The sequence below is a fragment of the Chelonia mydas genome, chromosome 7 (assembly GCF_015237465.2).
Source record: "Chelonia mydas isolate rCheMyd1 chromosome 7, rCheMyd1.pri.v2, whole genome shotgun sequence".
Classification (NCBI taxonomy): Eukaryota; Metazoa; Chordata; order Testudines; family Cheloniidae; genus Chelonia; species Chelonia mydas.
Genome location: NC_057853.1, coordinates 59,544,686 through 59,560,118, shown reverse-complemented (window position 1 = coordinate 59,560,118; position 15,433 = coordinate 59,544,686). Strand labels below are relative to the sequence as shown.

The following is a 15,433-nucleotide window of genomic DNA, read 5'->3' as shown; positions in this document are numbered from 1 at the left end:
AACGCCAGCAATTTCTGCAGCAAAGGAAAAAGCAAGAGAGAATGAAGGAGGAGGGGATCTTGTGTTTGTAGATGTTTGAGTTCCATAAATACATGGAGAACGGTCACTTAACCAAAGGGCTGTATTTGTGTTACCCTTCCCCGCTCCACCAAGGGCTTCTGTACTCCCTCCACCACTCACTCCTTTGTCCGGGGACGAGGTGGACAATGTGGTAAAGGTGGTGGTATGCCGGGATTCCATCACCATCAAAGTAGGAGCAAACACTCCCCTGCCTAAAAGGCTGTGGGGACATTGATGGGGGCCAGCTGGAGGATAATTGGGAGTCCATGGGCTCACTCAAGTCTGGAGACCTCAGCCCCTGTCATGCTACAGGACAAGCTGTACCAATTCCTGGAAGACTTGTGAGGCTCCAGGAGGAAGGTGCTCTCCAGAAGTGGAGGGATCTCACTCTCCTCTTCCAGGGTGCCAGGGCCCTATCAGGGGAGAGTCAAGGGACCAAGGAGTGGTACTCCGCAGCCTACCAGTGAACTCACAGATTCCACAATTCCCTGACACCTTTGGGATCAAGCACAGGTTGCAGGTGGTGCCGCTGCCCCCAATTAAACCAACTACGATTGCATCTCTGAATACAAGAGGCTGTAGGGTGAGTCTCTGCTGGTGCTAGGTACTCTCCTCGCTTTGGGGACATGGGGTGGTACTCTGTGATCTTCCTGCAGGAGACTCACATAGATTCAGCTGCCAAAGCCAGCTGGTGGCGGGGGTAGGAGGGAACAGGATGTACTTCAACCACCTCACTGCACTCTTGGATGGGATGGCTACCCTGTTTTCCCCAGACTTATGGTTCAAGGTCCTGGGGTTGCCAAGGTCATGCCAGGGTGCCAGCTGCACCTCTAGATCTGCATGGAGGGGCTGACCCACAATCTTGTCAACATCTGTGCCCCGATACCAGTCCCAAAGCGGGTGCAGTTGTATCAGTGGGCATCTGCCTTCCTTGGCACTTTGGATTCTCCTGGTCCTGGTGCCTGGTCCTGGGCAGGGATTTTAACAGCACCCTGGATGTACATGAGAGAAGTGCTAGGCCAGAGTGAATATCCTCAGGGAGATCATTATGCCCTGGTAGATGTCTGGAGCAACCACCACTTGGATGACTCCACCTCCTTTTCCTGTGTCTGTTTGGAGGATACTCAGTCATGCCACGCCTGGCTGGACCGCATTGACGTTTCCTATTTTAACTCCTTGTGGGCCCACTCCTCCAGCATTAGGTTGGTCCTCTTCTTGGACCACCATGTGGTATCCGTGATGGTTTATTTGATGCCTGGGCAGCTGCGGCTAGCCTACTGGCATTTTAACAGCCTCCTGGAAGATGTGGGTTCTGTGGCATCCTTCCAAGAGTTTGGCTGGCCTGACTGGAGGGGAGAGGTGGTCGGATGTGGGGAAGGGACATGGCCAGTTCTTCTGCCATGACTACATCGGGGGGGCCAGTCAGAGGAGGGATGTGGCGATTGAGCAGTTGGAGTGAAAGGTTTTGGAGCCAGAGAGGTGCCTGGCCACTCACCCTGGGGATCCATCCTGCTGCAGGTAGCGTCAGGAGAAACGGGATGAACTCTGGGCCCTTGATGACCATTGGACGCAGGATGCTTTTGTCTGATCATGTATCCAGCTTCTTCAGGAGGTGGATTGCAGCTCCTGTTTCTATGCCATGGAGAAAAGGAGGACATGGAAGAGGACAGCACCCCTCTTACGGATCCAGTGGAGAAGCAGGAAAGGGTGGGAGCTTTCTACGCAGACTTCTTCTCCATGGTCCAACTAATGCTGATGCTGTGGGACGAACTCCCTACAGTCAGTTCGAGTGACCAGTACTGGCTAGAGCTTCTTCTCACTCTGGCTGAGTTCTTGGAAACCCTTCATCTGATGCCTAATATAAAATCTCTAGGCATCAAAGGGCTGAACTGGGGAGTTCTACTGTACATTCTGGAATGTCCTTGGGCCAGACATTGCCATTGTCTGAACCAAGGCCCTGGGGAATGGGGCATGTCTCATGTTGTGCAGGGCAGGCCATGCTTGCCCTGCTGTCCAAAAAGTGGGTCCTCCATGACATGAAGAATTGGTGCCTAGTATCACTACTCGGCCTGGACTTCAAGGTCATAGCTGTGAAGAAGTAGGAAATCTTTGTAATATTTTTTATGAAGCCTATGTGCCTTGGTTTCCCCTATGCTTTACGTGGCTACACAGTGGGGGAATAAGTTTGCTCTCGGGGCAGGCTGAGACACATAGGTGTGTGTGTGTTGTCTCACTGTTTGCGCCAGCAGAATGTGTCATTAAAAGGACTGAAAGAGACCGACCCGTATCAGTGGAAAATCCGAGAGGACAATAGAAAGCCCAGTCATCAGGACATTGACACCTAACCACCAATCACCCAGAGGGAGGAGGATTTCCCCAACTCTCAGCAGGGAAGCTGAGCAGAGACTACATCTTAAGAACAAAGGACTGGGAGGTATAAGGTGAGGGAAAAAGAGTTGGCTTGTGGCAGAACCTTGGAGTTCTCTCACCTGGGAGCTGACTAAGGCCATGTCTACATTGCACTTTCGTCATTAAAACTTTTGTGGCTCAGGGGTGTGAAAAAAACACACCCCTGATCGACAAAAGTTTTAACGATGAGAAGCATTGGTGTGGACAGCACTTCGTTGACAGGAGCCATGCTCTTGGTGACGAAGATACCACCCCTTGTTGGGAGTGGTTTTATTTTGACAGGAGAGCTCTCTCCCAGCGATAGAGGCTACACTGCGCACCTTACAATGGTGCAGCGGCACAGCCGCACTGTTGTAAGGTGCGCAGTGTAGACAGAGCCTAAGGAAGGAAGTCGGAGAGAGAGACAGAGAGCCTGAAAATGGGGTTCATTATAGCTTGCCTGGTGCTCTGGGCTAACCAAAATGGACTATGCTTTAACCTTATGTCTCTATGCTAACCTAAGGATTTCTGATGCTGTGTTCTTGGTGATTAATAAACCCAACTCTTTTCCAAACATTGCTGGAATGTCACTGTAAAAACTTGGTGGGATGCATTAATCCCTGAAGAGTGTATAAATCTCTAACCAGGACAATCTCCGTCTGGTCTGAGATCTTCTCCAGCTGGCAAGTAGGTGTGGTCGGTCACTCCACCTCCTGTACCTTGACCAGGAGCACACCTGTGACAGGGTGGATCACTGGTATCTCAGCAGGTGTTTGGCTTTGGTCTTCCAATTCATGGGGTTTCTCTAGGTGCTGTACACCTCTGCAGAATGCTTGGGGAAGCTCAGCTGCACCCTGACCAAGCCCGTCATCTTTGGTCAAGGGGTGCATCAGGGCTTCCCGTTCTGTGGGGAGCTGTATGCTATTGCCATTGAGCCCTTCTCAGTCTCCTCTGCAAGAGAATGACAGGTTGGTGCTTTGAAAGCTTCACTTGAGAGTAGCCCTACTGGCATGTGCTGACAATGTGCTCCTCGTGACCCAGGATCTGAGGGAACTGGCATGGGTGGAGGCTTGCCATGCCATATATTCAGCAGTCTCGCTGTATGGGTCAAGAGCTCTGCTTTGATGGTTGGTAGAGGTGGCAGGTGGTCTCTCTCCTACCCACGTTCTCTGCCATCTGGTGGAGCAATAGTCCACTGCTCTATCTTGGCATGTACCTTTCTGCCACCAATCCCTCCTAGCTAGAGAATTGGATTGATCTAGAGGCCAGGTTGTCTGACCAGTTGCAGAGGTGGATGGGGCCGCTCTGGTGCCTTTCCCTTTGAGGCAGTGCGCTTCTGATCAACCAGCTGTTCCTGTCCATGCTCTAGCACCAGTTCAATACACCGAGCCTGCTCTTGAGAAGCCTGGCCAGCCTCCAGAAGAAGATCCTAGAGTTTGTCTAGTTGGGGGTGCATTGCCAGTCTCTGTGGGGGTCCCGGACTGTATCATCATGCATATGCACAAGGGGGCTAAATTAAGATTGTGTTCATGAGCAATGTTACTTCTGGCATTTTCTGACTTGAGAGCGCTTGACTTTGCAAACTTTTAATCCTTTAATTTTGGATTTTCTAATTTTTATGGATTAGTTTATTGTTGAGAGCAACCTTAACTAATGTTAAACACAGTTTTTTGTTTGAGCATTGTACAAAGTCTTGTTTGAGGGGGGAACAATCGCAAGTCTGCCTTGTGATAGGAGAGGACAGGTAAATATTCAGAAAGCCATATCTAGCTCCCAATTGGTAAAAAACAAATAAACAATACACATGAAAGGAGCTGTAAATTCTCTTCGTTTCATGTAACCCCCTTTTCAGCAAGTACCTTTAAAAAGGACCAGTGTAAAGTATCCCAGTACAAGCCCAAAGGAGCCCATTAGCAGCTGCTCCAAGCCTGGCTTTGACTGCAGCGCCTCTGAAATAATGTTACGGGAAATCAGCAAAGGCAGCTGTTGCCATTTCATCCAGGGCACTGGTGACTTTCCCAGTATACAAATGACCTTGAGGGAGAGAGTGCTAAGTGGCTGATAATCTCTGATGTCACAATGTTTCTGTTCAGGCAGCCGCAGGGGGCAGCAAATGTTCAGGGTGTGAAAAAATCAGGCTTTTCTGGCGCTCTGGTTTTCCCAAACTTCCTAAAAAAAAAAAAAAAAACCCAGCAACATCCAAACCCAAAATACACATCGAAAATCATTCCACATACATAGTCATTAGTGGCTGAAATGTGGTTCAGTTCTCCATGGCATGCTTTCAAAAAAGGGTTCTGAAGCAAGGTTAGAGTCCGAGGTACTGACCCTCTTAAATCAGAAAATACTGACGCAACCTGAACTATGGTATCGCTACTGACAGCCCATAATAGCAAGGCATGAAAGAACAACTCTCCCAAACCCAGAGGAAATACCTTAGTTAGAAAGCAGCTAGTTTATTTTTTTTTAAAGTTCAGTTGTATCTACAATATATTCCACTTATTAGCAACCCCTTGGTCACCAGCAAAAAAGTGCTTCTATCCAGCAGTTGCTAATACACTATGTGGAAGGCAGGTTTGTGAGGCTGCAGCCGTGCAAACCTGCCTGCTCACAAGGCAGCAGTGGTGGGGAGGGTTGCAGCCAGGATGTGGGTGTTTGTACATGGAGCTAGGGGCCCACAGAGGTGCATGGTGCCTCTCCCTATGCTCTCTGGGAGTTGGGCCTCAGCAACTCTCAGCACTTTCTTTCCTGGGTAGGGCACAGCCCAGAGAGTGCAGGGAGAAGTACCATGCAGCCCTGCTACTGCCTAGCCCATAGCCCCCTACCTCCTGTGTGGTCCCTGTGCACGTGCAGATTTGCAGGGCTTCAGCCCCAGAAGGAAGCGCCATAACCCAAAGAAAGGAGATGGCCCTGGTAAGATGCCTCCTGGTTGGAAGGTTTCTTTGGGCGGTTTTGTTCACGGATGACCGTGATTGTTTGCTGATAAAGCAGCTGGAATGGTTTCTGAATCAATTCCTGCTGCCTCAACAGCTGTGGGAGTGGTCTCCCCCCATGGGGAGTGGTGGGAGTTTGGAACGAATGACCGAGAGTATCACACATCACAAAGTCCTGTGCAGTATAGTCCAGGAGCTCCAGACACCCAAAGCCAGAATCAGACCCATAGACCAAGCAGCATACCACTTATAGTTTCTAGGGTTTAGGAATAAAGTAATATCCCTTTAAATAATTTGTGAGCCCTCTAGTGGTACTCACTGTTCTATATTTTAGAAGTTGCCAGAACACAACCAGTGTGGCAATGTGTGTATAGAGCTAGGTCTGGCATATTGTGTCCATTGAATAAACACTGCTAGTTGGATTCCAATGTGCCTGTATGGTTCCTTCGTGCCCTGTTTGTTGCTTAAAGAGCAAGAGACACAACACTTCAGCAGCAAGGCAGGGATCGTAATCTGGGAATACAGTCAGGAATAGGGAGCAGCCTAGGGACAGTGCAACTAAAAAGGGAACTGCACTTTTCTAAAGGTGGACTGGCCCCACCTCTAGAAAGAGATTGGAACAGAATAGACGAGCGAATGGTATAACTAATGAGAAGAGAATCCTAGTTTTACTGAGCATAATGAGCTAAAACGTGCACCTTGCTAAGCAGACTAACAGCTTCTTAAACTTGCAGCCAAAACATTTGCTGATTATGTGGAAATTCTACAAACTCGCCTGTTCCCAAAAGCCATGGTGATCATAGTCATTCCTGCTTTATAAATATAAATTTATAAATGCCAAAAAGGCAATGAAAGAATTTCTGAGTATGTGCTTGAATTAAGGAAAGTAACAGAGCACTGCCAGTTTGGAGAGAGTTTACATGGTGCAGTAAGGAACTAGTTAGTGTGTGATATGCAAAATGAAGCACCTAAAAACAGTTATTGACTGAGGCTGATTTGGCCCTAAAACAAGCACTATAAATTGCTGTTTCAATGGAGATGGCCTAATGGGACTGTCTCTTCTTCCCAATTAGGACAGTTAACATCATCTTTAACCTCCTGCCAAGGACTGCCATGTCTTTAGGAGAGTCTAGACAGCTAAAAGCCTGGGCCAGAATAGGGGAAAATGTTGAAATTAAACTGTGTGTAACCTTTTATGTTTGGAATGTTTTAATTGTTTTCCTTTCTTATGCAAGCTTAATAAAAGGGATTTTAAAGGGGGTTCTTCACAGTGGGAGCTGGGACTAACATTACAATTTAACATTGTAACAGTAACAAGGGCTTTAAACACCACAGCTCAGTTGCTCCCTAGACCCCCCACTCTTTAGCTGTACAACAGCCTGATATAGCCTTTATTGGGAGGGATAAAACACACCCTTTGCCAGTGGGTTAAACCACTGTTTTGTAGACATTTGTAGAATGCTGGGAATGTGGGTCCATGTTCTTTCTTGGCTCTGGTGGGGGAGTGTGGTCTAATGAGTAGAGAAGGGATCTGCAAATTAGCACTCCTGAGTGGTCCTTGCTTTTAAATGCTTTGCATTTACAATGTGCTCATTAATCTGTGGGTCTCAAACCTATTTGTGAAGAGGGGTATGTTGGAGTAGCCCCATTCTGAAGACATGGAGCATGATTCATCAGTGCTTTGTGGCCCCTTTGTGCTGGTTGAACTGCACCTCCATAAAGGGACATACAAGCTGCCTCCCCTTGTCCCCTGTGGCAAATACTTCACTGCTGCAGGAATGAATTGGGCCACCGTAGCCAAGCACACAGATTTAACACAGACTTTCCGAAACACAGTATGGCTAAGTGACTGAAAGGTAGGTCTGCCACTTCAAAGGCCTGGGTTCTCTTCCTAGCTCTGCCAGAAGAGCCCTTGTGCAACTTTACTGATCACCAGTTATCTATGAAGATGCCTCTATCTTAAAGCAGTTGTATGAAGCCCTACTCGATATTAAGTGTTAGTGATTAGGGTTCACAGGCTTGTGTCTCCCAGCCTAGCTACTTTCCTTGTGGCCAAAGGACAGCTGCAGGGCTGGCATGCTCCTGCCCTACCACCTTACTGACACTGTTAGTCTATGCAGTTGTTTGGAAACAATGAAGAAGGCTCAGGGGGGCTTGGAAGCAAGCTCAGTGCAGTAGGAATGTTCAAAAAATAACAAGCATGTGCCAAAGGATATTTCCTATGGCTTACAAATCTGAAGAGATTTTTTATGGAGGAGGTGAAAGGCACTGCTCTGACTCTACGAGTATCCCTTTGCCAAATGTCCAGTTCCTGCTGCACAGCCCTAGGGATGTTTAAACCAGCGTTGAAAATGTTTTTAGCATTGGTGAAAGTATCTTTTTTTTTTTATTGATCTGGCTCTAAAAATGGCTAACCTAATTTGCTGAAACTTTCAAAAGAAACATCTGTTGACGTTATAAGCAGCGAGTCTAGGAAATTACAATGGAAAGGATTAGGTAACTTGAAATATTGGCATCACTGCCACTTTGCCAAAAACATTATTGTAATGGGGAGACTTTGTCAAAGGAGTGAGTCTCACGTTTTGTCCTGAAGGCAATGAGATCTGGTTACTCTAATCTCTTCTTGGAAGGGATTCTACAGTTGGGGGGCTGTTGAGCAGAAATCTATCTCCAGCTCTCATACCTTTCACTCTTACAGTGGAAAGTGTCATCGTTCCTGAGGAGCACAACTGCTGCAGGTTATGGCCTCAGTATCTTGAAGGCAACCCTTGTGGATGTGGCCCAACAGCAGTCCCTTAGAGGCTGCAGTAAAGCAGAGGCAGTTCAGAGCAGGAGAGGGCAGGTATGGGGAGAAGTGGTTGAAGGCCTGGGCATTGGAGGGCAGTTGCTAGAACCATTCCCACAGAGGCTTGAGCAGTGCTGTAGCAGTAGCTTCTTCAAGGGATGGATTCTAGTGCAGTCGGTGCAGAATGTCTGGCATCCAGCAGGTGGCAATAGTGCCTAAAGGAAGAGCAAAGGCAGGTCTGGAGCCCCAGCCCCTTACTCCACACAGCCAGCCACAGTTTGAAACTTGACAGGTCTCCAAGAAATACCAGTAATTTCCTGTTCCGAGGGCTGACGCTGCTTAGCGCAAACACACGCTGTTTGCTACACGTTTAGAATCATGACAAAGTCTGAGACATGGGCTTCCAGTTAAGAATGGCTGCTAGGCACCAAGCCTTCCCTGACTGGGAGCAGGGCAAATGCCTGGGACCCGCAGGACTGCTTAAGGGGCAGTGAGCTGTAGGACCCCTCCCCACCCCAGCATTCCTGGGAGCAGGAAGGGACCCTAGGTTTCCCAAAGCCTCCTGCAAAGGGTAGGGGCAGTGTGACGGTCACCCAGAGAGGTGCATTCCCCTGACACCATGCTGGGGCCTTCTCTGGCAGCACCTCAGGAAGCTTCTTAAGAGCTGTGGCTGAAAAGACACACTTAAAGCCCTGGCTAGTGCCTGGGCTTGCCCTACTTCCTCCCAATGGTAAGCAGCCCCAGGCTGCGCCCTTCCTGCCATGAGCCCTGGGCCAGGAAGATGGGCAGTGAGCTGGGGAGCACCACAAGAGCAGCAGCCCCAACACTGTGTGGTGTGTGTGGGCGGGGGGGAAGCGGGGCTTCAGAGTGCTAGAGAGTGGACCGGAGCCATTGCCTGGGGACTTGGAGCAAGACCTTTGGCAAATGGGAGGCCTCCAACACCTGGAGAAGTGGTTCTGCTCTCCGGTGGGGCAGCTACCTCTATTCTGTTCACTCCTCTGAGATGGCTGGGGGGTCGCCTCTAGCAGTGGCAGTGCACAGTAGCTGGCTGGAGCAATGGCAGAGGTAGCTTTTTGCAGTACATCCAAAGAGCCCCAAGAATTACTGCACCAGCAGGGCAAGGAGCAATGCTGTGTGTGCGGCACAAGCCTGACACCTGCTGGGCAGGCAGACCTGGCTAATCTGTGTGGTATTTTACAGGAATCCCTCTTGGCTCTGCCCAGCAGCCAGGCCTCATTGTGCAGGCTGAATACACTGGCTCTGGTGGTCTCTGGTTAGGAGACTGTTTGTTACATTTTGGGGAAAGCTACAATATTTTTTATTAAGAACAAAGCTGCGAGCGGCACCGCTGCCTTGATTAACTTAGAGGCTTTATTGATTGGCTGCTTTGTACAAAACAGGGAGATTTCTGCCCCAGCCCATTCAGGGCTCTGTACAAAACCCAAACTATGTACATGGAATTAGCTCTGTGTCTTTCACATGGGCTGAAATGCACACAGCATAGACATCTGTGAATACTAGTGAGCATTCACCTATAAACAGCTTAGCATCCTCAGATACAGCCCCCTAGTGACCAATACAAAAATCAGACTGTCCCCTATTTACAGCAAGAGAGCACTAAGGGACCTGGCTTCGAGTCACTGCCAGCCCTACGGAAGGCAGCACGGACCTGGCAGAGCTCCATCCCGCAATGGGATGACTCCGTAGGGCTGGCTGCTCAGGAAATAATGGGTGTAGAGTCAGGCCCGTTGGTCCCATACCTTGAAGTCATGACTGGGTGGAACTCATTCATGCCAGGGGGAGCCTTGCAGAGGGGTAGTCGGGGGGGGGGAGAGGAGGTCACTGAGGAGGGCTAATTAACCAAACCCAAGCTGGTTCTGGAAGAATGTGCGTGTGTTGGGGGGCAGGGGTAAACGGTCTCTGCTTTCTGCTGTTTTACTCTCGTCCTTCAACACCTTGCGCTCTGCCATGCAGCACTGAGAGCAGGGGAAGCACCAGGCTTCTCACGCAGTGCTGCAGTATCAGTGTCAAGCACAATCGCATCCACGGGTGTTCAGGCCACACAGTACCATCACACTGAGTCAGTCAGACCAACGCAGGCCAGAGACCTGCTCTCTGCAACCCCAGCATCGAGACCAGTGACTTGTGATTGTTGTAAACACTCAGGGACAAGCTCCCCTAGATTAGGATATGCTTGGGAGAGGGAGACGCTAAGAGGAAAGGCCATTAGAGACCAATACAACGAGATGGGAACTTCCTGTCGTACTGTGATCAGGTCTCCCCTGTTCAGAGGCTGGGAGACAGGATCAGATTCACACCAGGATCAAGAGGAACCTGACACAGTTGAGCTAAAGTCATTCCTGTGCCAGCTGGGCTGGGAATAAGTGCATTGCACTGGGGTGCTGCAGTGAGGGAGCCCATGGGGAAGGAACTTTTTCTTGCCTACAATCTGGGAGGCAGCGATCCTTCAGCGTTGAAGCCCAAACACTATTCCGAGTGGATTTTCACCTGCTGTTCCACAGCCAGGGACTGACCCTCGGCAGCTGTAAGCCACTCAGTGCATGCTGGTCAGAAGGGGGCTAGTCCACAATCAGCAACCAGCGAAGAAGTGGGTTTGCAGGCCCGCATATTGTGCTGCTCGCGCCATGTGCAGCAGCACAGGCCGGGGCACACAGACCCTGGTCCCTGCACCAGGTTGTTAGGACAGATAGTACATGCCATAGGTGACTGGCGCTGTGAAGAGACCTGGGACAGGCTGCAGGGCTGCTCTACTGGGGAAAGTGCTGGTGGCTCCATACAGGGAGGGGGAGCCCACGTGTGCTCCCAGTGGGAAGGGCAGGGCAAAAGAGGGCAGCAAGGGCTTGGTGGCCAGTTTGAGCTTCTCCAGCTCTGCTTCCTGCAACCTCTTGGCCTTAGCCCTGCGGTTCTGGAACCAAATCTTGACCTGGGTCTCTGTGAGATTGAGGGAGCTGGAGAACTCAGCCCGCTCGGCGATGGACAAATACTGCTTCTGCCGGAACTTCCTCTCAAGTGCTAGCAGCTGCGAGGTGGTGAAGGGCGTGCGGGGCTTGCGATTGTTCTTGTGCTTCCTCAGAGTGCAGGGTGGAGGGCTTGGCTGCCCTGCAAGGTGACACAAACAAACAGCCCAGCTGCTTAATGCGGAGCAGCCTTGGCCCAGCTGCCAGGCCAAAGGCGCAATCTCCGGGACCCTCCAGCCCTGTATTCCTACCCTACCCACCTCAGACGTGGAGTCCATCCTGGGCTCCAGCCCTGCCATGAATGTGCGTTTCCCCATTGGGGCTAGCTCCCTCAGGGCTGGGAACCCAGCATGGCACAGAGCAGGTCTTCCCCTCGGTGACCGCATGACAGGTACTCACAGAGCCCCTATTTGGGACCCAGAGACTCCCTCATGCGTGGAACCAGGAATGCTGAGCTGGGATGCGGATGGAGCACTGGCCATCAGGGAGCAGGGCACTGTGGCATGCAGGCTCTACATGTCAGTCCCTAGGAGCTCCTGTCTCAACTAGAGAGAGCAGGCAAGTCCCTCCCTTGCCCATGGGGTTCCCAGTGCCCAGCTGCACTGAGTGACCAGAGTGCCACTCAGTTTAAAGGGGCAGAACTGCCTGGGGTCAGAGCCATGGGATTCACCATGCGCCTGGCCTGGGCATGGGCATAGGAGCTGAGCTCACAGGCAGGCACCAAGTGGTGTGAGCTGTGGCCCTGGGCCCAGGTGGGACCCCCAAGGGAGGAGTGCAGGCCAGGTCCAGGTAGCCTGCACACCATTAGCAATGTACAGTGCTATCTGCAGGGGAGAGCACTGGGCCTTTCCCCCACTGTTCAGAAGCGAGTGGCTGGCTAGGGCTAATGGGGGCGCGGGGTGATGGCAGGGCCAATGGCCTGGCAGACTCTACCAGGAGGCCGTAGGTCCCAGCAGGAGCCTGGGTCGGGCTGTGCTGCTCACACAGGGCTCGTAGGCACAGAGCATGGGAAGCTGCAGCCACCTTAGTATCAGCTCGGGGGTGAAGCGATGGCACCTCAGCCTGGCTGGAGCTTCACAGCACAAGTGAGGGGCTGGGGAGAGTTAGGGCCCGCTGAATGGCTGTTGTCTCCCCATCTACTATCCTGCGGGCAACATGCCCTTCCCACCGGTGGGACCGGGTCCTGACCATTCTGCTGTTCAGAGGAGGCCACAGGTGAGCCTGGCTTGGGATCTCAGGTGGGGAGAGGGTCACATACCAGCAAGGGAGGGAACCCACGCCCCATGAGTTTAGTGCTCCCCTGCTGCTCTTGCTGGCAGGGGAGGGGTCCCAGGTGTCCCGCTAGCTGGACTGACAGTTGCCCAGGCTGGCTCTGTGCTCTGACACACAGAGGTGCGGGGTAACTTTAGGTACTTACTTGGTGGAGAACAGGCAGACTTTGCAAACCAGGAGTTGGGCTCCTTGTCACCAGGACTCTCCACCACTGGTGGCTGCTGCTTAGCCCGCTGCTCTGGGAAATCTTGGCCTGACTCCGCCGTGTACAAGCTGCTCTGGGCCCGGGCAGGTGGCACTTCGGCAGTGGCAGCAGGGGGTGGCTGGTGAGGGCGGCTGCTCCGGGGACACAGCTTGCGCTCCGTGATCAGCAGGGACTCCACACTGAAAGGCAGCAGAGGGCTGGAGGTGGTTTGGCCCCTGCATCCCGGTGCCTTGGAGCCCATTCTGGGCGGCTCCTCCTCAGCGAGGGGGCTCCCCTTGGCGAGGGCAGCCATTCCTTTGCTGGTCTCTGTGCAGGCTGTCTCCGGGCTCAGCGACCTCTGGCAAGGATTCATCCTCAGGGAGGAGGGAGCCATAAAACTGCTGCAGGGGGCAAGGGGGCATATGCACCCTGGGAGGCTCCAGACACCGCCCCAGAGCTCAGGCCCAAGCAACAGCCTCAGGGGTGAGGTCCAGGCTCCAGGGTCCCAGCTCCAGTCTCAGGGGTGGGGTCCAGGCTCCAGGGACTTGGGTCCAGCCTCAGGGTCCAGACTCCAGGGACCCAGCTCCAGCCTCAGGGGTGGGATCCAGGCTCCAGGGTCCCAACTCCAGCCTCAGGGGTGGGGTCCAGGCTTCAGGGTCCCAGCCCCAGGCTCAGGCACCACCAGTGCAAGGCTCAGGGTGGGAGATGGGGTCCCGGGCTCCATGCTTGAGGCAGGGCAGCAGGCTCGCGATGGGACTCGGGGACCCTGCAGGCGTCTCCTGCACTTTAACAGCTATAAAAGTTCTGCCGCTCCTCTTTCATGTGGCCGCCCTCCAATCTCCCCCCTGCAGCCCGTGACGTGCCGGGCGAGGGGCTGCCATTGGCCGCCTGCACTCTCAGGCCGGAGCCGTCTGGCAGGGGCGGGGTGGCGGCGGGTGGCCCCCGGGCTGCAGTCTCTGGGAGCACAGTTCAGTGCAGTTAACAAGCTGGGCAGCGGCCTCTCTTCTCCCATTGCTGGGCGCTTGTTGGCACCAGGGAGAGCGGCTCCCCCGAACTCCCCACTAGCATTTCCCTGCTGGATTCCCCTCTCCCCAAAATCCTGCCTTTGCACACCAATGGGCCCAGAACATTTATTTCATCAGCCCCTCACTAGCCACAAACCTGGCAGCCCCCCAGTCTGCCAGCGGCGAAGGCTGGGAGCCCAGCCTGCTCCAGGGGCTAATTTGCTGTTTTTGAGACTGGGGATTGTTCTTTAAATCCCCTCCCCCCCCCCGGCTCAGTTTTCTTGAACTTTGCTGCGACTTTCAGTCTCCTATTTTACTTACCACGGTAATTGCTAATTTATTACATTGGTCCTAGTCTTTCTGCCGTGCAGCTCGTCTTGGTCCTTCTGATTGTTGCTGCTTCATTTGAAAAGCACCAATCCTTCACCATAAGTTGGAGCATTTTAATAAGGCAGACAAATTATGTTTTGGAAGGCGCCAGGCGCAGCAGGATCAAACGGGAAGCTACCTCGGGGAGAATAGGCAACAGTTAACTCTACTTAATTGTCCTCCCAAAATTTAATGTCTAGTGCATGGCTGAAAGGACTAGATTCGCACACAGGCGGGCTTTTTATTGGCTGTTAACTGTTGAGCTGCCGGAATTACTTGAAAAGCAATTAAGTTTGACATTATTACCACTAATAATGTTTTCTCTGAGGGACACATTAAATACAGCTAAAAGTAAACTCTAGTGCATAGGATGAAAAGGTCTTTTCTTTTCAGATTTACAAGAGCTTCTCGATTGAATGTTTGTTGTATTTATTCCAGAACATTTGCTATTGTAAATGGTACAGCTGAAAAAATTCCAAATGTGCTACAGTATGTTTCAATCCATTAATCTGAAGGTGGATTTATGTTTGTTTGTATTTTTTTAATTTAGCATGTGTCAGAATTTATTCACTGAAGTGACACAACTTCACGAAGTAACAGCATATTGTTTTGAGAGAAAAATCCTGGTTTACCACTCTGGTCCGTAATGTTTTCTAAATAAGAAAATATTCTTCAATCTCTCTTTTAAGTGGTTGCCTAATACAAAGTGGGCTATGTTCACTTTAAACAGTTGCACACACGGCTCTGCCTGCTCATATACCCAGTAAACAATTCCATTTGGTCAAATAGTGTAGCAAGAGTTAATGGGAATCTGCACGTCCCAAGGAGGAGTGCGTCTGTGATATTGTAGAGCCGGCAGTCCACCAGCTCCAGGACAATGCACATACCTCTCCCTAGAGTTAAATAAACATGTGTTCTGTGTGATTTTGTGCTCACCTAGGAGCACACGATGTGCTTGAAAATCTATTTGGTATCTGTAAAAATAAATGAATATCAGGATCTCCAGATATTCTAATTTTGATCAAAAAAGGTCTCAGGAGTTGTAAAATTTTATTCCACTTAATGTCCATATGTAAACAAACATCTACAAAGGAATAAAGTCTGATCTACCTTTGTTGTGCCATGGGCACCCTCATCTTTACAGAAACAGCCCATGCATTATCTGATTGCTGATCAACCCCACTAATGTTATAAATGAGATTAGACTAACTACATCTTTGACAATGTTTGACACTGCTGTAACTCCTGGGACAGCAAGCACAGACTGCATCCCCATGTGCTGCAGGTCAGAAATGACTCAGGGTCCAACAAACACTCCGGATGGAGAAACAGGACCCCGGGGGCCTTCAGGAATCCTGGGATGGACATTACACAGAAAACAAAATGTTGGCTTTCAAACCCAGAGTTGGCTGTGGGGGGAAATCCCTGTCTAGAAATTGCCAGCACCTTTGTATTGAGAA

At 51.1% G+C, this 15,433-nt stretch overlaps 1 protein-coding gene across 1 annotated transcript; it reads right to left on the bottom strand.

The window, feature by feature from the left end:
* Positions 1–9,518: 9,518 nt before the first annotated feature.
* Positions 9,519–14,188, bottom strand: LOC102932357 (homeobox protein MSX-3). The gene is made up of 2 exons (XM_007057485.4): positions 12,562–14,188; positions 9,519–11,286 (listed from the first exon to the last, which is right to left on the bottom strand). The coding sequence occupies exons 1-2, from the start codon at positions 12,992–12,994 to the stop codon at positions 10,865–10,867; spliced, it is 855 nt and encodes a 284-aa protein (XP_007057547.1). The 5' UTR covers positions 12,995–14,188; the 3' UTR covers positions 9,519–10,864.
* Between the last annotated feature and the right edge of the window lie 1,245 nt (positions 14,189–15,433).